The sequence below is a fragment of the Pseudopipra pipra genome, chromosome 10 (genome assembly GCF_036250125.1).
Source record: "Pseudopipra pipra isolate bDixPip1 chromosome 10, bDixPip1.hap1, whole genome shotgun sequence".
NCBI lineage: Eukaryota > Metazoa > Chordata > Aves > Passeriformes > Pipridae > Pseudopipra > Pseudopipra pipra.
The window spans coordinates 933,077-951,497 of record NC_087558.1 but is presented as its reverse complement, the minus strand read 5'-3'; the positions used below and the strand labels follow the sequence as shown (position 1 = coordinate 951,497).

Genomic DNA, 18,421 nt, shown 5'->3' with positions numbered 1-18,421 from the left:
CCCAAATAATAATTAATAAAGATGCATTGGGAGCCTTGGTGACACTTCAGTAGTATGTCATTAGGCATCGATTTTGTGGGTAGGTCTCATGTACTGAAACACTTTTGTTTTAGAGCTCTTGTGAGGCCCCATCCTGAAAATGACTCACATTCTGAAGGTATTTATGGTTTCTCATTAACACTTGTGTCATTCCAAATAGAGTTTATAGCCTTCCCTACCAAGGTACAGACAGCACAACACAGTGTAATATATCCAGGGTACACCCAAATACAGTTACACAGAGATGCTGAACTGGTGAACTCCACAGGCCTTGTGCCTCTTCCAGATCAGATCTGCAGGGAGGCTCTGGAGAGCCCTGGAGCCTCGTTAGCACAGGGACCAGACAGGAAGGACTGTGGGGCACAAACTGCCTCCAGGAGAGATCCCAGGGAGCACAAACCACCCACACTGAGAGCCAGGCAAGGAGCACTGAGGGAACAGTCGCTGCTTTCACTAAGTGTTTGAGTATGTGGGATAAACAAGATCATTCTTTGGTGAAAAGCCGTTGAAAGAAAGATACTGGAATTAATGTAGTGGATTGTATTGGGAGAGAACTCGGCCATTGTGGACATGAAGTCTGGAGATGACTCAGCCTTCCAGAGCCAGCAGATGCTGTGCTGGCTGCACTGTTCCTGAGCCCATGGCACTTGACCAAACAGGTTTGTCAGAGCACAAACCCTGTTACTCTGCTGATGAATAGGCTGTTCTGGCTTCAGAGAAAAGAAAAGATGCTAGTCTGGCCCAAAGGCTTCCACCCTGAGCAGCCACATTTCCTGCATGGCTCTACTGAGCTGAGCCCACCTGACCCTGAGAAGGCTGGCAGAGCACAGCAGGCACAAAGTACCTGTTTGCTCTTGCACCACAGCACACGAGCTTGTCACTGAGCAAGGGCCACGATCTTCCACTGATTCTACTGGGACTTCAGTGGAAGACAAAGGTCCATCCACAGCCTTTGGTCTATGAGAACCCTCTCAGGAGCTATGGAGGGAGCCAGGGGACTTCTGGAAGAGCCCTGGAATCCAGACACAGTCACTGAGACTCTGCTGTAACAATCATGCCTGTGTGATGACAGCCAGGAGATGTGTTTGTGTCTGTGGTGGTGCCTGTTCAAAGCTGCTCCACAGTGTGGACAGAATTAACCTGTATCATTTCAAGGATGAGGACAACTCTGCCTGTGGAGCTTCCTGGGAAGGGCTGTGCCTGTTTGTGCAGCACAGGGCTGTGCCTGGCTGGGAGAGGGGCAGTCTGTCTGTCTCCTCCCAGCCACCTGCAGTGTGCTCTGCCTGTAGCTGGGGGTGTGTTAACCCTGCCCTGGGAGGTGCAGCCCAGCTCTGGGCAGGTCCTTGCAGTCCACAGCAAAGAGCTGGGGTGCACTGGGAGTTGCACTCAGGACAGGGGTGTGCTCACCTGAATTTGCCCGGGCTGTGCACGTCCGTCTTGATGGAGTTCACGGCATATTCTGGTCTGTACGTTCCACACCACACCTGCCCAGGTAACAGGGGAAAGCATTGTCAGCCCTAAGACTGCACAGCAAGACACCTGCTGTCATTTAACTGTGAAGCAATTCGTGGCACGACAATAAATGTCACATGAGAACATAGAGGAAAAAAAGGTGTATTTTGTTCAAAAAAGTGTATTGTTGTCTTCAGACAAAGGCACTTGGGCACAAGAAACTCTCTACCAGACTTAGGAGGGAAGATAAAAATCACCTAACGAGACTTTTTCCCTGCTCTGCAGGGAACACTGCTCAGCTCTGCCAGCTCTCAGTAAAGCCATGGCAGTCAGCCTGCCCTTTCTGACTTACTGATAAGTGTAGCTTAGGTGATTTTTCAAAGCCTCAGCCAAGAAGGAAGGGATACCTGTGCGAAATTCAGGAAAAACAGCTGCTTGTGGTTCATGTCGAGACCAGGAAGGAGTTTTTCTTTTCCATGCTTTTTCACATAGTTTTCATAGGCCTGTAGAATGAAGTGAATAGAAATGTTAAAATTTCCAGCTCAGACAATCAGAATGAAATGATGACAAGGAGGAACATGAGTTCTCTGACATAATTAATCATGGACTCCTTGGCCGTCCATCCCACACGTGCCACCTTTAAGCACAGGATGACAGGGCCATTTCTCAGGACTGTGGTATCGATTATCTAACGCTGCATTTTGAAAAGGAGATTTTTTCCATTGTGGTTTTGTTGGGTTGGGTTTTTTTAAGCGAGTTGCAGAAGACTTTAAAACCTTTCCACAGTAGGAACAGCTGCTCCCATGTTCCCTGTGGGGCCGCGTGGCAGGGATGTGCTGTTCATGTGCCACTGCTGATGGAAGGGGCTGCAGAAATGTTCTGCCTGAAGTCAGGGCCAAGGGACTGCCCGAGTAAAGCCAATCAGTGCCCAAGTGCAGCTGAGGAGTGAGCAGAGAGCAGGTCCATGGAAAAGGCTCTGGAAGTTTCAGCGGATAACAGCTGAACGAGAGCCAACAGCGCCAGAGCTCTGCAAAAAAGGCAAATGTCCTACAGGGATGTATAAACAGGAGGGGCTTATATGAGATCCATGAAGTAATCCTTCTACTCCACTTGGCACTGGGTAGGGCTCAGCTGGAGCGCTCTGTCCAGTTTTGGGCACTGCCCTTCAAGAAAGATGTGGACCAACTGGAGACGGTCCAGAAGAAAGCAGCAAGAACGAGCAGAGGTCTAGCAAACATGACCTATGAGGAAAGATTGAAAGAATTGGGTTTGTTTAGTCTAAAGAAGAGAAGTCTGGGCCTTGAAGCATGTAAGTCTTCAAATATGTAAAAGGTCACAGGAAAGAAAGGAGCGGATTGCTCTGTCTGCACTGTGGGAAGCAAAGCCGTGATGGCACCGGGAGGGCGCGAGGAGGGAGCGGGACGGCTCCTGTGGGGTGTCTGCAGGACACAGGAATGGTTCATTCTACCTGCTGGAGAGAGGGGGTGGACTAGAGACCTCTCCAGATTCCTTCTGGACCTTTTTTACTATTTATATGAGGTTGTAATAATTTTTAATACTCCTGACCTGATTTTACTCTGGCTACTCCCATTCCTTTCAGAAGGAGTATCCCCTTTCATGGCTTTGCATTTTTCCCAAATGTTCCAGTAACTGAAGATCAGACTAAGTCTGATGCCTCTTTTAAGCTTCCAGGTCATTCTTAAAACTCTCATTAATAATTGTCTTTGTCCTCAAACATGTTCATTTCCAGTGAAGGAAGTTGCTGAGGGCTTTCCTTGCAGAAGCTGTGCTGGTAACTTGGACAAGTGTGAGTTGGGCCATGTGTCCAGGAGGCTCTTTGTTGAGCAGTGACAGCGTTCAGTTGTCAAGGTGTTCAGGGAAGGAGAGGGAGGATCATGTTGTTAGGTTTGCAACCGTCACATTTGTGAATAACAAGTTGATAGGGAAGCTACTGTCTTCCAAACCACGCTCACAAACAGAACCTCTGCCTCTTTGGCTGTCACTCTCAAAGCTGGCCAATCTGGAGAGCCCAGCATCTGCTTCAGGAAGAGAATGAAAGGAAGGCCAGAAAGCATCCAAGCTCCCATGGAAGGCTTAGACAAGGAGTCCAGATGTCACTGACATCTTTGGGTTCCTGTTCAGGGGGCCAAGTCACCTGTACAGGATGAACAGCAAAGTGTTTCACGTTTATGGGGCAGAAGAAAGCCATTCTGTCCCGCCTTCCTGCCATGAAAAAGCTGGTGAAAAAGGCAGCCAGAGGCAGACAGTTGCTGGGTATCAGCATTTCAGTCAGGTGATGGTCCAAGTGGGATTCAGGGAATGTTTTCATTCTACACATTCTTTATTCACAAAGGAAAAAATGCAAAATGGAAATCAGCTGAAAAAGAGTGCCCTAGGAACAGGTAATATGTAGCCTGACAGGATTGACAGGATGAAAGAAATACCAGAACTAGCCATTAGTTTCAGTCCCTGCCTCATGGCTCAGTAGCTCTGGTCCTGTCCCTCACACAGAAATTGTGGTTCTTCTTCAAAGGCCCTGCCTTTGAATTTTCTTAATCTCTGACAGTTTCAGCTGAAATAAAAAACTGGACTTCTTACCTTGTATGCTTGTCTCACACCCCCGTTATCAGCAATGTTTTCTCCCAGTGTGTTGATTCCACTGAGCTGTAAAATAGAAAGGAAAACTACAGTTTTCTGAAAAACAGAGCTCATTCAGGACCTCTTAGCACCAAACTGTGCATTCTTCACCTTCTAAAGGCAAGAATTCCTTTAAAATCTGAAGGTTTAGCAGATTAGGTTAACATCCCTGAAAAGTCTTTGTCTCCCTTGTCTCAAAATCCAAGTGGATGCTGTTTTCCCTAATCCTCTCTCTTCCCTGCAGGCAGCTTTGGAGGCTCTGTATCTCTGTCACCCAGATTCTCTGCTGCTCAGTCACTGGTCACTCATTCTTCCTCTTTTCTCCCTGTCTTTCATCTTCAGTTCCTAGTACAGTTCCAGTTAGGGGAAGTGGACAGAGCCTGTACAGTCTAGAGAAGAAGTTAAAATCAAAACTCCAAAGAGCTGAAATTATCTGTTAACAGACATCAGCAAACCTGCTAGAAGGTATTTTCCTGGGTATTAGGCAAGTTAGGTAGCTTTTTGGTAGCCAGATACATAGAAGATCTCTAGCTGGTATTCCTAAGTCAGTCAAGTATCACTAAAGATGATAAAGCTTTGGTAATGGGGAATCTCTGATTTTATTTTTCAAAAATCATATTTTCAACCTTTAGCCCACTATATTGGGTTTTGATAGTGAAAGCTGCAAAATCTAGAATCATACTTAGGTTGAACTTCATGTGTGAAAAAATGTCAGAAAAGTATGTTGAAATTTTCTGCTCTGTTTTTACTGGGCTCTCTCCGAGTGCCAACACTTTAACCTTTGGGTTAGGAAAACCTCAGGGCGGGGAGTTTGATCTGTTCCCTGTTCTGCATGATGGAATATATTGTCAGGCTCTAAAAAAATAGGCAGTAGAATGGAGAGAATTGCTTCTTGTGGCTTGCATTTGCCACTTAAAGCAGAGTGGGGTGTCACATAAACGTGCCGTACGTTCTGTCCCCCGGCCAGGTCCCAGGAGAAGTTCCCATACTGGTACACCATGCACTGGGACAGCTCCTTGAAGTTGGTTGCTGACTCCTCTGTCCACCAGTCCACCAGGTCTCCGTTCTCATTGAAATTCCTGCCTGCAATGATACGTTAAACAATTATGGATATGGGAAAAGAGGGTTCGGTACAATGAGGAGGGGAGTGAGTCAGTCAGCCCCTTTGGACTGTGGGTTTGGGAGAACAGTACTGTCATGCCTCAGAAGTCCAGCTTTGCTGTTAATGTGGACATTCCTCTGCCTTGCCTGTGCTCTCTGGAAGGGTCAAGCCCTGGAAGGTGTGCCCCCTGTGCCCTGGGTGTCTGTCAGCAGCTCAGCCCTTACCGTTGTCGTCGAAGCCGTGGGTGATCTCGTGCCCGATGACCATCCCTATCCCGCCGTAGTTCAGGGCCTTGGGCTGGGAGGCACTGAAGAAAGGGGGCTGCAGAATGCCTGCAGGGAAGACTGCAAAAAACCCACAGCACGGTCAGGGCCCTGCCTGTCCCCCTGTCACTGGGGACACACCATTGTTGGCTTCAGCCAACGCCACGCTGTTCCTGCAGACCCAGCAGCAGCAATGAGCTGGCACCTGGGAGTGGCTGTGGGACTGCAGGGACAGAGCAGCAGGACTGCTCCCCTCTTCACACACTTCAAAAGCACCATCGGCTTTTGCTTGTTACTGTTTTACTTTGCAAAAAGAGCAGTTTGTTCCAATTCCCATCACTTGGCATTCTCAGACTCCTGTCTCATCATTAAATAAACCTCACATCATGATGAGAAGTGGGAAGGTGTTCCCCTGGAAGAATAAGTTATTTGATCATTGCCTGCATCACAAATCAATCTCAGAGACAGGAATTTATTCTTCCACTGAAAATGCCAGTAATTCCCACTAGAATCAATAAAAATAGGCCAAGCTGGCAATGAGAGAACTGGAACAAAGCAGTTCTTCTCACCCATTTCTGTGCTCGTTTTTCTAGGCTTGTAAGAAGCAATTCAGTAAAAAAGACATCATGTTGCAATTCTGATCTTTTTATAAATGAAGAATAGTAAAATACTATAAAATATTCTGTTCTGTGCCTTTTCCCTGCACCTCTGCCCACCGCAGCAATACAAAGTGTTAACTCTCACTGGGAAGGAGATGGATGTAACTCTACAGAACTTGAACAGAAAAGAAGAATTAGGTGACAGTTCTCACACAGCAAGAGAAAGAAATCTTCTTGCCTTTCAGCATAAACCCAGTTCAGTTCTCGGGGTTTCTTTCAAGAGGAGAAAGAACCATGAGAAAATTGGTAAATAATAAACAGGTTAGAAAAAAACCTGTGCACATTGCTGCTATAGCAGTTCTGTTCATTGCTGGTTTGACTGGAACTAGATGTGCAAATGTTCTGATGTTGTCAGAAAGCACTGACAGTAACAGGAGTGTGAGTGCCATGGTGTGTGCTGGGCTGACTGGGAAAGGGGGGATCTCTGGAGCGCAGGATCGGGAGCTGTTGGCCGTGGAAGCAGTGCCAGGGGCTGGGCACTGGGAAGGATGTGCAGGCCCAGAGCCAGGGGTGCCTGAGGGAACACTCTGGGTGCCTGAGCAGCAGCCCCTCAGCTGGGCTTTGGAACCGGAGTGGCTTCCTCATGGTCCGAGTGCTGGTGGGACGGTGCAGATCAGACCACGTTCAAGTGTCAGAACAGGGCTCTGAGTTTCCTACACATGATGCACAGAACTGCTCTTCAGAGATTTTCCTTAAGCCTAGTGCTAACTAATTCAGACATCACTCTAAAGATCAGACTGCTTTAATTATCCCGTGCATGCCATAGCTAAAGGATGAGGTAAGGATTTATGGCTCACATTAACTGCCAGTCACCAGCTTCAGTCTTCCTGATTCCTGTGAATTACTGAACAAACCTATTTGAAACAAAGCCTTCTGAGCAGGTTTTTGTGCTAAATGCTCACATCAAGAAATAATAGTTTCCTTTCTGCGCAGGGCCCTGCAGGCCAAAGGTTTTCCATCTTTGTAGCCTTGTTTTCAGGAGTTAGACCTGGCTCCTGGTACCTCACTGATGGCTCAGAAAGGACCCTGCAGGCTGGGATGTGAATGGCAACACTGTGCAGAATGGAGATGACAGAAGTATTGAGAGGCATAATTAATGTTGTGAAATGTTTTGTGACTCTTGCAAGACTTGCAGCACTGTGAGGGGAGCCAGGAGGGTTCACGAGAGGAGAAACCCCAGGACCTCCACGTGGTTCTAATCTGTAGCTAGAATGGATGGGTTTTTATTTCTTTAAAGGCAGTTTAATGCTCTCTCTTCTATGTTGAGTTATTTTTAACTGTGGATGGTTTTGGACAGGCTGACATTAGAAATCTTTATACTCAAATTTGTAGTATCAAGATCGCTTCACTTCTTAATTTTAAAGACACACACATACATACATACATATAAAAATAATTTGGCCATTTAAATCTGTATCCCACTAGTAAGTTGGTAAACCTTACCTATCTGATTTCTACTTGCTGAGTAAAAAGCATTGACAACAGCAGCTCCACTTATCCACCTGGTAACACCAGAAGAACAAATGTTAGAATTTCAGTTCTTAATGGCAGAGTTAATGATTACTAGAATAAACCCAGAAACCATGTAACAGAATTGCAGAATAACTGAGGTTGGAAGGTACCTTCTCCTGGACAAACTGGATAAAAGACTAGACACAGTGTTATTAAATACTCACTCCTCTTTGTCCACCTTTTCTCTGAGCTTTTTCAACCTTTTCTTCTGGGTAAATTCTAAATTTTGAATAATGTTTTCAAAGTATTCCTCTTCTTTGTAGTTCAACTAAAAAGAAAGGGGGAGGAGTTAGTGGTGGTGTTACTGTTTGGAATAAAAGCTGTATGGATCAGGGAAATGCAGCCCTAAGCATGATGAGCTAAGGAACACATTCCTAAGGGTATTTTTTGCTCTGCAGTTAGACCTGGGTTTGCAGTGCCCTGCTATGCCACAGAGTTGATACTGTAGCTGGAGATATGGTAGCAGCTTTTTTCCAGAGCTCTTTATTCCCTCTTTATATACATATTTTGAGTGGAGTTCAGCAGCTGTTGGTGCTGACCTTAACCTGTGGGAGCTGCCTGCCTGAAACCAGCAGCTCCAGTTTGGTGAACTGGAGTGGGAAGGAACCCAGGGGTGAGGTGTGTGTTTGTGCATCCCTGCAGCCAGTGCTGGGCTCTGCAGACCTGGGCAGGCTGTCACTCACCTCCTGGTACTCACTGTTGAGCTTGTTGTCATCTGTCACGATCTCGTCGGGGTAACCAATCCTCTCTCTGATTGCTCTCGCCTGGGGACAGAAGAGTTTGATACTCAGCAAATCCAGCCATGATTTGAATCAGTCATAAATTATATAATCAAGGCAATATGGAAGCAGCTGCAGAAACCACGGCATTTTAATTATACATAGGTTTGGTTTGCATTTTTTATTCATTGAAAGCACTAGTTTGTGGCTGCTCCTGGTAGCTGGTCAAATCACCACAAGTCATTCCTTGCCATTTTCAGTATTGCTTTCCTCTAGATATTTATCATCTCCCCCTTTAATTACTGATTTGCCTGAAAGGTCTTAATCTTGTCTACAGATTCCTCCTATTTTTATGCCTCTCTCCATGGAATCTGTAAGCTGCTGTGCCTATATAAACACAGATGTTTGTGCATTTGAATGTGATAGAGTTACTGCTTATGTTTGTCAGGACAAACAACTGGCATACTGATTTTTGTAGAAGTACACATTACCAATATTTAAGACAGAGCTTACTTTTTGTTCTGCTCTCTTTTTGGTCTCTGCATCCATCCAGGAAAGTTCATCCAAGGTTTTTATAAAAACATCACGTATATCTGCAATCATTTCCTCAACCTGGGAAAAACCACCAGTGTTACAAATGCACAGAAAATGATGTTACTGTTGCCCAGCCATAGTTTGATTATTGCAGCCCCTCTTTGTGTGGGCTCACAGGTAAAACCTGTGGCTCCAGGCACAGAGCACGTTCAGCCTGTCCTGGAAGGGCAGGAGCTCACCAGGCAATGCAGCTGAGCCCTGCAGGTCACCAAACCCTGACAGACACCCCACCGGGCACTGTGCATCTGAGGGCACTGTGGGGTGTGTGAGAGCCCCCAGAATGGGCTGGGTTACACTGGGATCCAGGGGGGGATCAGTGGCACCTCAGGCTTCACTTCAGGGTCATTTTCAGCACTTTTCTGTGGGACTGAAGGCAACCAGAAATAGGCAGTTGTCCCTGTGGCCCACGATGGCGGGATGTGAACGGTGTCAGTCTCCAAGAGCAGCAGTGACTACTGGAGTCAGTGAGTGCTGCTCCTGGGACCTGTATTGCTGGTGTGCCACTGAGGGACCTGCAGGCAGCTGCCTCTCTCCCTCCAGGGGATGTGCAATCCTCACTTTTCACATGTTACTTTAACAGAAACTTCAATTTTTAAAACTTTGTACTAACTGTTATTCACACTTTAACAAAAACAGAGAGATCGAACCCACTTTGATTACACGGTAATAGAAAGTGCAATCAAAGCAGTGTCAAGAAGTGCAGGGTAGGTGAGGATGAGGTGACACTTTGATGGCACTTGGGCCAGGTTTGCTCAGAGCTTTACCACGTGTTTGCTGTCTCCAGCAAAGGCCTCCTCCACGTAGAGCCGTCCCACGGCGTTCTCCATGTTCCCGTTGACATAATTGGCACAGCGGCGCCAAACTGCCGTCTCCGAGGTCGTGCCATAAAGTGCCTGGGAAACACAACCAGCAGGTCAGACAGGGCCCCTCGGGGAGCAGAGCGGGACTGACGGGCAGGGCTGTGTGTCAGAGGAGCCTCCTCGGCCTCAAATACACACATTGAACCCCTACTTGTGTTTAGGGCACTAAGGTGGGCTCTGGGATGGGAACAGCAGCCACGGGGTGGGGAAAGAGGAGGATCAGCAGCAAAATTCTTTATCCTTTTGAAACAGGAAAGGTAGAAGAAAACTACTCTAAAAGCTAAAATGGGAGAGGTTGAAGGGGAGTGCCCTGACAGGCCACTTTCACTGGTACAGGGATCTGTGTTGCAGTTCCAGCTCTGACAGGGCCATTGTGATTAAGCAGCAGATGAATTTCTGCAGTGCTAAGATTGTGTTTTCCGCCCAAGCAGCAACTTCTGTCGGAGCCTGCCACCCCTCAGGAGCTTGTGAAGTACAATCTCCTTTACTCTGTGTGATGTTGTCACAAAGTGTGCAAGGGCTTTGTCATGATAATGTAAATATGTGATAGCACATTATCATGGTACATGATAGAGCTGAGTGGATGATACAAAGAACTTCTATGTCCAATCTGTGAAACTGCTCAGCATTTCTGTAAAAGCACTAATTATCTGTGGGATCTAATGACTGAAAACCAAGATTGGACCCGTAATGTTTGCTGAAGAGTTTGTAACAAGTCAGTCAGAACTGTAATACCCTGCAAATGAATGGGACTGTCCTGGTATCAAAATGGAGATTCATTTAGATTCAGAAAAACAAGAGCCCAAGTACCAGAGCAGTGCTTTCAAATCTACTCAGCTATCAGGCATAAATCCCATAAATTATGGATACTCGCCAGCAGAGGCTCAGCAAATACATCTGGCTTTTGTGTGCAAAATCCAAAATACATTAAATATTTATATACTACACCTACAGAAAAAAAATATATCTTTTGTGGGTCACAAAAGTCATCTTTACAACTTAGAGGTGAATTTCTGCACCTTGCGGAAAGCATTCCTGGTGTCCTTGTAGTCCCGGCTGAGGCTGTTGACAAGGTCCATCACAAACCGCCAGGTCATGTAATTTTGAAGGTCCCTGTTTAATAAAAGGACACCAGTAATAAGCTGGTAATGTTTTGAGGCTTTTAGAGTTGACTGGAAAGAAAAGGCAGGTGCCAGGAATAGCTCAGACACCTACCTGGGGGAGTATTTGCTGAGAATAGACCTGAGCTTGAGCAGGTAGTCGGGGTCGTAAACGACGACATGTTCGGTGCTGGCCACGTTGATTTGCACAGTTGACATGATGGCATTTATGAATTCTGACCAGTTGAATGCCTGGAAAATTAATATGGATTATTACATGGTTCAGTCATAAACATGGCTGTCTTTTCCAGTTTAAATATGTTTGCATGACACAAATGCTCTGCCTTTAATTTCCCTAATAGCTACACTAGTTGTAAGTGGGGTCATCATCCTAAGAATGGCCTGAGATCATTTATCGCTAGAAAGTCTGAAGTGTAAAGGGTGGAATTCAGCAGAAAGGGTCAAGACATTGCTTTGATTTCAAACTAACAAAACTTGTTGTTATTTTTTAAAGTTTTTGTTCTTCCTATCGCTTTGAAAAGTGTTGGTGATTTTTCCCAGTCTGTGGAAAGTTTTATTGGAGGAGGTAACATCTTCCATCAGGCAAACAAATGTAGCTGAGGAGGGCAGAAAAGCTTTCAGGAACAGTCACTGCAGGTCTGGAAGAGGAGCAGCAAACTTCAGGCTAATCTTGGGAATTATTGCTGTTCTATCCTTAGACCATTACAACCACACTACCAACTCCCATCATGTGTCTTTTGAGCATTTTGGAATAAATTTAAATTACTGCTGATCTCCAGCACCCCCCAGGAACTAATAATAACCAGGGCAGTGCCATTCTGTGACAGAAGCTGGTTTCTGACAAGGTGACTGTAATGGTAACCAACTGCACCTGTGGGAGAAGGTGAATTATGGAACCAATTAAGCCAGGCAGGAGGGAACTGTCAGAGAATTAGAGGTGAAGAATTTAAAGTCAATAAAATCACAATGATTATGAAAGTGTAGCAGGAATTACAGTGTTCCATAGCACCTTACTGGCCTCAGAAGCCTCCATAAAAGTCATTTAGGATCAAATATACCCATGTCTAGTAGGACATGATGCTCCTGAGGAGACACACCTGTGCTAGCAAACCTTGAGCTGGTTTTTAGCCAGACTTTGGTGCCACGAGCTGAAGGCTGCACTGCACAAACAGCACGTGGCTGGGGCTGAGAGCTGAGGCAGGGCTGGCACTGCAGGATTGTCCTGGTTTGTGGTCCTGACTTCTGGGCTCCTTTGTGCTTGCTTTGGGAATTACAGAGGGAATGTTGGAAAGTCAGGACTTCCTGTTCTGCCTCTGCAGCTCTGGATGAACAGAGAGGGGCTGGGATTCCACTGCTACATCCTTGAGCCAGCTGGTGGCTACAGGCTGGCCTTTGGTCCTGGCCCTCGGGAGCTGCCCTGGGAATTATGGGAAGGGGATTTATTGGTCCTCTGCAAAGGGTGCAGGAGCATCCTGATGGCCAGCAAGGGTTATGTGCCTGTCAGCTTGGCAAGAGTGACCATCCTGAACCCATAACTCACAGAACCACAGAATCCCAGATTGCTTTGGGTTGGAAGGGACCTTAAAGATCATCTAGTTCCAACCCCCTGCCATGGGCAGGGACACCTTCCACTGGATATTTTTTTCCTCTACTTTATGTTGAGGTAGAGGGCAAGATCTGTCAGGAGAGACAGCGAGTACAGAGGCACAGCCCTGTACATCCAGTTCAGGGACATCAGAAGTGGAGGTACAACTGTGCACATCAGGGATCCTGTTCAACTGCAAATATAGCTCAGCTTAGGAAAGAAATGTCTCTAACAGAAAAAAAAATCAGGCTTTCCTGTTTAATCTCATCAGTGATAAAGTAGGGGTTAAAATATCAGATTGTTGATCACTCACCTTATTATTGATTTCCAGTGAGAAGTTGTTTTGGAGTTGTGCCAACGTCATTTTATTGTAGAGCAAAAGCGGATCATTTCTGTCTTCAGATTTTGTTGTTGCCTATCAAAGGTAATGATGAGACAATTCCTGAGTGCACCGAGGCAGTCCCCAGGAGTTTTGGCTCTGATCAGGATGCACATGATACCCTGTGTGTTCTTTCTGGATGCCCTGCTCAGCCAGGGAGCCACAACCCAGCACTCCCACAGGCTCAGGGTTACTCTGGGCAATGTGGCTTTGCAGCAGGGAGTTAAAGATGTGCATCCAGAACAGCAGATTTTACCAACTGAAGTGTTTTGAAAAATCAGTCATGCCAAGCCTCATTTTATCCCCATCCTTCTCTCCTGCTTCCCCTTTCCCATTGTACATTCAGTGGGGTTTTTCTGTGTTTTAACAGATTCCCAAGAGCACAATGCCAGCTCTCTTCAGTCACTCTCAGGCTGATGCTGAGTTTTGGATGGAAGGTTAAACCAAGGCAGAGGCAGCTTCCCCAGCACCAGCTGGACTCCCTGTCAGCAGCAACTGCTGCAGAGACATTGCAGGTGTGGGTTCCTTTCATACTCCTCTGTAAAATCCTTCTGCAGTGAATTCATTATTCGGTAATAGTTTCCCATCTCTGATTGAGCCCAGGGCTGTGATTCTCAGGGAGATGTGAAGAAAGTCAAAATCAGATGGTTTTAGTTTGTACAAATGGTTTTCCCAAACGTGTGCCCTTACTATCAGTGTAACTTGAAAAATAGCTGAAGCTAGAAAATATGTCTTTAACTTGTTCCACAGTCATCCTCAGCTTCAGGTCCTGCTGCAATAGTTAATAATCACAAGCCATGGTTTGCTCCTGAATGCCTGAGTTTCCATTTGGTTTTTTCCATGCAAGTTCATTCTCACTATTTCTCCAAAGTCAAACTCATGATATTATTTTCCCTTTGCCCCTTCCTTTTAATGGAGAACAGTGTTTGATTAAAAATGCTCTTTCTTGGAACAATCAGCATTGTGGAGCAGCTTGTGCAGCACAAACATGACTTTGTGTTCAGGGCAGGCCAAGGGCTGGGAATCTGCTGCTCTGGGATCCAAACAGCCCACGGGGGAACAGGACAAAGGGAGGAGAGGCCCCAAAGCATCTCCCAAAACTCACACTCCAAACCACATCAAACAGAGCCCAAGTCTCTCTGTCTCCTCTTGCAGGGCTTCTGTGAACAGCTCAGGGTAAAACATTTCCTTGGCAAACAGCTAACTCAGATCCTTTCCCTTGCTCCTTCCAGGGCATGTCTGCATTGGGACGTGTTCCTCTCAGGTGTGACATTCGTTTTTGGCCCCACAAAATACCACCAGCAGGTCACTTAACAACTCAGTTTACAGTTAACTTTCTTAGGTATCATGGAAAAAGTCAGTTATGTAAAGAATACATTAAAAATGTTTTTCTTACATTGGCAATCTCTTTCTCCAGGTCCATGACTGTATTCATTTGCTGAGAAATCTCATCCTCAGTGACAGAAATGTTTCTTTCTTGTAGGATTAGTTTGGCTACAGAAATCATGAAATCAACATAGGCAGAACATGCCTGCAGGGAAAAATAGGAACATTTTAAAGACAAAACTCTTCAGAGCAGAGCATGCCTTGATTGTAGTTAAGATTTTGTCTTTATTTTTATGAACTACAGATCTTCACCCCTTACTTAAACAGTTTAATTTTATTCTGAAATACTGTTAGGTCACAGCTAGAAATTAACTTTGAAAATTCCCTCATGGAGAACTGTTGTGTAATTGGAGCACTGTTCAAAGCTAAACATGCTCAATGACTGCACTGTGTTTTCATTATTGCAGTTGAGACGTTTGTACGTCCATATTTAAACCATCAGCCCTGTTTTTCTAGCTCACTTTAATTACAACTTCCAAAAATACCGCTTCCAAAGAGCAGTGTTCCCAGGAACAGAAAACCAGGGAATTGGCATTGTGGGAAAAGCACTCCCAGAGCAGCGAGCCTCCTCTAGTGCTTCTGGGAACAGTTGGAAATCATGGCACTGTATCCAAAGTTAGGTATATCATAGACAGGATAGTACATATTAAATTAAACAGGAAAGAATTCACCAAGGATAAGAATGTAAATAGGGCAGTAAATTATCTCAGATGTCCCACTGCTGAATCACTACAGGTGTCATTATATTTTATGGAACTCAGTATTATTCTAATTCCTCTTTGATTAGCCACTTTTGATTATTCCACTTTTCTATCAACAGAAATGCTGTTTTCAATATTCTTTTAAAATGTAAATTTTAAAAAATACATAATACTAGATTAGCTCTGAAATAATATGTTTTATGCAATATACTGTGATCTCCCAAACCAGTGATTAAAGCTAGGATTAATAAGGTGTGCACATCATCAGCTTTATTAATAGCAGTATTTTGGTACGTCGTGCTCCTTGGGCAGCAGGACACACCCCTGTAATGAATGTCCCACGTGCAGCCACTCCAGAACTCCCTCCTGGGCATCCCTCCCTCCCTGCAGCAGTGCCAGGCTGTACCTGGCTGGGGTGTGGGCACTGAGCAGCTCAGAAGGTCCTGCCAGCACAGTGCCCAGAGGCAGGACTGAGCTCTCAGTGCCACTGGTAATGAAAGAGGAGAGCCCATGAAACCACAGAGCTACGAGTCACGACAGACAGTGCATAGCAAGCCTGGAAAAACACCTGAAAATTCAGTACAGATATTGCCCCACACCAGGAAGTCAACAGAGCCTTTCAGGCACCAGTCTGTGGACTTTGTTTTTGTCCTAAAGTGCAGCTCTTAGGTCAGGTGGCAAAGAACTCAGTCAGCTAATTCCAGATGCCCTGAATAGAGAGTGTCAGATATTCCTGAGGGAATGGCAGAGTCGCTCCTGTGTGAGCTGAGCTGTCCTGTATCTCACAGGACAAGATGATTTTATTGCCAGGTCCCACCCGTGTGTCTGAGTGGGGAGCCCTGAGGGAGGCAGAGGTCGAAGAGCAGGAGGCAGAGCTGGTGTTTGCTGTGGACAGTCCCAGGGTGCAGTGACACAGCAGGAACCAGAGCCAGGAACAGGCTCTGTTGGACTGTGGGCATGGAAGGGAACTGCTCTCCCTTGGAGCAGTCATGGAATGGGGAGGGTATGGGAACCTGCCTGGCAGTCATAAAGCTGGGGTTTAGAGTCCTTCCTCCTCTGCTGTGCAAAGCTGATACTCAGACAGGTCAGAGATTAGGACGGGGACTGTGGAATTGTGTCCCAGTGCTGCAGCTGACACAGCACAAGGAAGGAGCAGGTGGTGCTCCCTGAGCCAGCTCCCAAAGGCCATCCCATTCACATGTGGAGTACTCATGGAGCTGAACGGTTCAGGTGGCAATGACTGTCTTTTATGACCATGTGATCTGTAATTAAATGTAATCACTATTAACTGGTGGCAGGTCAGCAAAACACAAACAAACCCAAAATACTTTGTACACTTTCTCATTGCTTCTGCATTTAATTACACAGAAGAAAAGCAGGTAATTAAAGGTCACTGTGGTAGCAGTTTCAGCTCCATGACTTCAGCAAACACAGACACTGCAGTTCCCAAGGACTTAAAGCACATCCCAGATTAGCAACAGAGATACAGTGTCAGTGCTAACAGGTTAATGAGAGCATGTACCAGTAATGAGTAAAGAGGAATTAAAGGAGACCATGTGAGGTTTCAGGTATCTGAGCAATTCCAGTGGTATCACATACTTTAGCTACAGCTGATGTAGAGGACTGTGATCTTTTCAGATCTTTCCTGCAGAAAAGTGTGTCTTTGGCTCAGAATGGTTCTGTTTCTCTCCCCAAGCCTGTTACTGTAACCTTGGTTAAATGCTCATTATCATCACCTTTCCCTTCCAGTTTCCCTCATTCTCCCAGGGATGTTTTCCAGGGGCAGCACTGGAATCTCTTTGAGGAAAGACTGTTCTGTCCTTCACTCATGCCCACTCCTGAGGATGTGTCTGCCTTGAAAATACAGCCTAAACCTCTGAAATGTCCTCAGTGATGTGTCCCCACCTTACCTCTTTGTATGCCCCAGTGCACTCATAGTAGTCCCGGGAAGGCAGGCCCAGGCCAGGCTGATCAATCTGAAAATGCAAACAAAAATGGAAAAGTTCCTTCAGGATGACATGGCAGAGCATTGTACTCTTGTTTGGGAATTACAGGTGCTGGGGCTTCACTCTGCCCATAGGGAAGTTTCTCTCTCACCCTCACCTTTAATTCTTTTCACTCTCCCTATACTTTTTGCCTTTCTTTTCAGTCTCTTTTTCTGTTACATTGCAAGCTGCTGGTAACCAGTGTGAAAATAAGTGAAGTCCAGGTGACAAAACAGCCCCCAGAGAAGCCAGGCAGTCCCTGCACCTCTGGAATTCATCCATGTGAAGTGCTCATGGATCCATCTACCCAGCGACAGGAGAGACTGGCCCTTTGCTCCTGTAACTTCTGTGTGTATTATACATATCTGTTATTCCCCATCTCACTGAAAATAACAGGGGATGAGTGCACAGAACAAGGATGTCAACCTGGAGAACAGACAGGGCACTGGGAAACAGAACTGAAGTTGAAACTACATTGATTCACCAGTTCATCTCCAGCATACTCTGGTAAATTCAAATCTGGTGTTGCTGGTGGTTCCCATTTCGCTTCTGGTTATTTGCTGCACTTTTAGGATCAGCAAGTCCTGGCCCCCAGGGAGACTTACATGGATGATGTGTGCTGTGGAATTCTTATCGTCTGTGCCCACAAAAAAATTAATAAGGACCTTTTTCCCATATCTGGAGTTGAGCTGTGCAATAGCTGCCTCAGCTGTCCAGGCAGTACCTAAGCAAAAGGAAAGGTGTGTTCAGCTGTGATTTCTGGTAAGCAATAAAAACCACAGTAATTTAGATATTTTAACTGAAAAGAAATAAGCACAGGTTGTCTTACCATAGGAAGCCTCCCAGTCAGTTGATGCTACAGGCCAGTCAGACACATTTGGCAATAAACTGATTAAAGGCCTTCCACCTCTGCTATCAATGGCAGCTTTTGGAAAAAACAAAATGGGTTACCATGACATTTTAAACCCCACAAATGTTATATATTATAATGAGTTTGGAACAATGAAGCTGGGAACTCTGTTTCCCCCATCACCACAGCAGCAGTTTGCTCTGATGGATGACTGCTTTAACATTTAATGTGAAAACATTCCAGTCATGATGCAAACAGCATGTGCACATCCTTGCAGTCATGACATTGAAGAACTATTGTCTTTTCTCTCTGCAGAGAGCTTGAAATAATAGTTTTGAGAAGTATTAATAACATTATAAAAACTATAAATACATGATTTAGGAAGCCCTGCAAACTGTTTTACTGCTCTTTGTTCCAGTGGCAGAGCACAGCTCAGACTCTTGAATTAAATGGTCTCCCTGTCTTCCCACAGCCTGGTAATGCCACAGAGCTTTCACCTCATCCCTGCTGATTTCTACAAAAGAATTAACTCATATTTAACTGAAAGGATTTGAGTTTAAATATCTGCAGCAAACTA

The 18,421-nt window shown here is 45.6% G+C and overlaps 1 protein-coding gene and 1 long non-coding RNA gene across 4 annotated transcripts in view; one reads left to right on the top strand and one right to left on the bottom strand.

Moving 5' to 3' along the window:
• The window catches only part of LOC135419373 (uncharacterized), a 62,779-nt gene that overhangs the window by 3,832 nt on the left and 40,526 nt on the right, over positions 1-18,421 (top strand). The window lies entirely within an intron of this gene.
• The window catches only part of MME (membrane metalloendopeptidase), a 30,451-nt gene that overhangs the window by 2,780 nt on the left and 9,250 nt on the right, over positions 1-18,421 (bottom strand). For all 3 annotated transcript variants that reach the window (XM_064665679.1, XM_064665678.1, XM_064665680.1), the window contains exons 6-22: positions 17,824-17,919; positions 17,600-17,718; positions 16,920-16,985; positions 14,319-14,453; positions 12,857-12,958; positions 11,053-11,189; positions 10,857-10,950; positions 9,742-9,870; positions 8,897-8,995; positions 8,348-8,428; positions 7,829-7,932; positions 7,596-7,654; positions 5,455-5,574; positions 5,078-5,211; positions 4,090-4,155; positions 1,899-1,994; positions 1,447-1,523 (exon numbers count right to left, since the gene is read on the bottom strand). In XM_064665679.1, the coding sequence (XP_064521749.1) occupies positions 1,447-1,523; positions 1,899-1,994; positions 4,090-4,155; positions 5,078-5,211; positions 5,455-5,574; positions 7,596-7,654; positions 7,829-7,932; positions 8,348-8,428; positions 8,897-8,995; positions 9,742-9,870; positions 10,857-10,950; positions 11,053-11,189; positions 12,857-12,958; positions 14,319-14,453; positions 16,920-16,985; positions 17,600-17,718; positions 17,824-17,919 (1,714 nt within the window). The remainder of the gene's footprint in view (positions 1-1,446; positions 1,524-1,898; positions 1,995-4,089; positions 4,156-5,077; positions 5,212-5,454; positions 5,575-7,595; positions 7,655-7,828; positions 7,933-8,347; positions 8,429-8,896; positions 8,996-9,741; positions 9,871-10,856; positions 10,951-11,052; positions 11,190-12,856; positions 12,959-14,318; positions 14,454-16,919; positions 16,986-17,599; positions 17,719-17,823; positions 17,920-18,421) is intronic.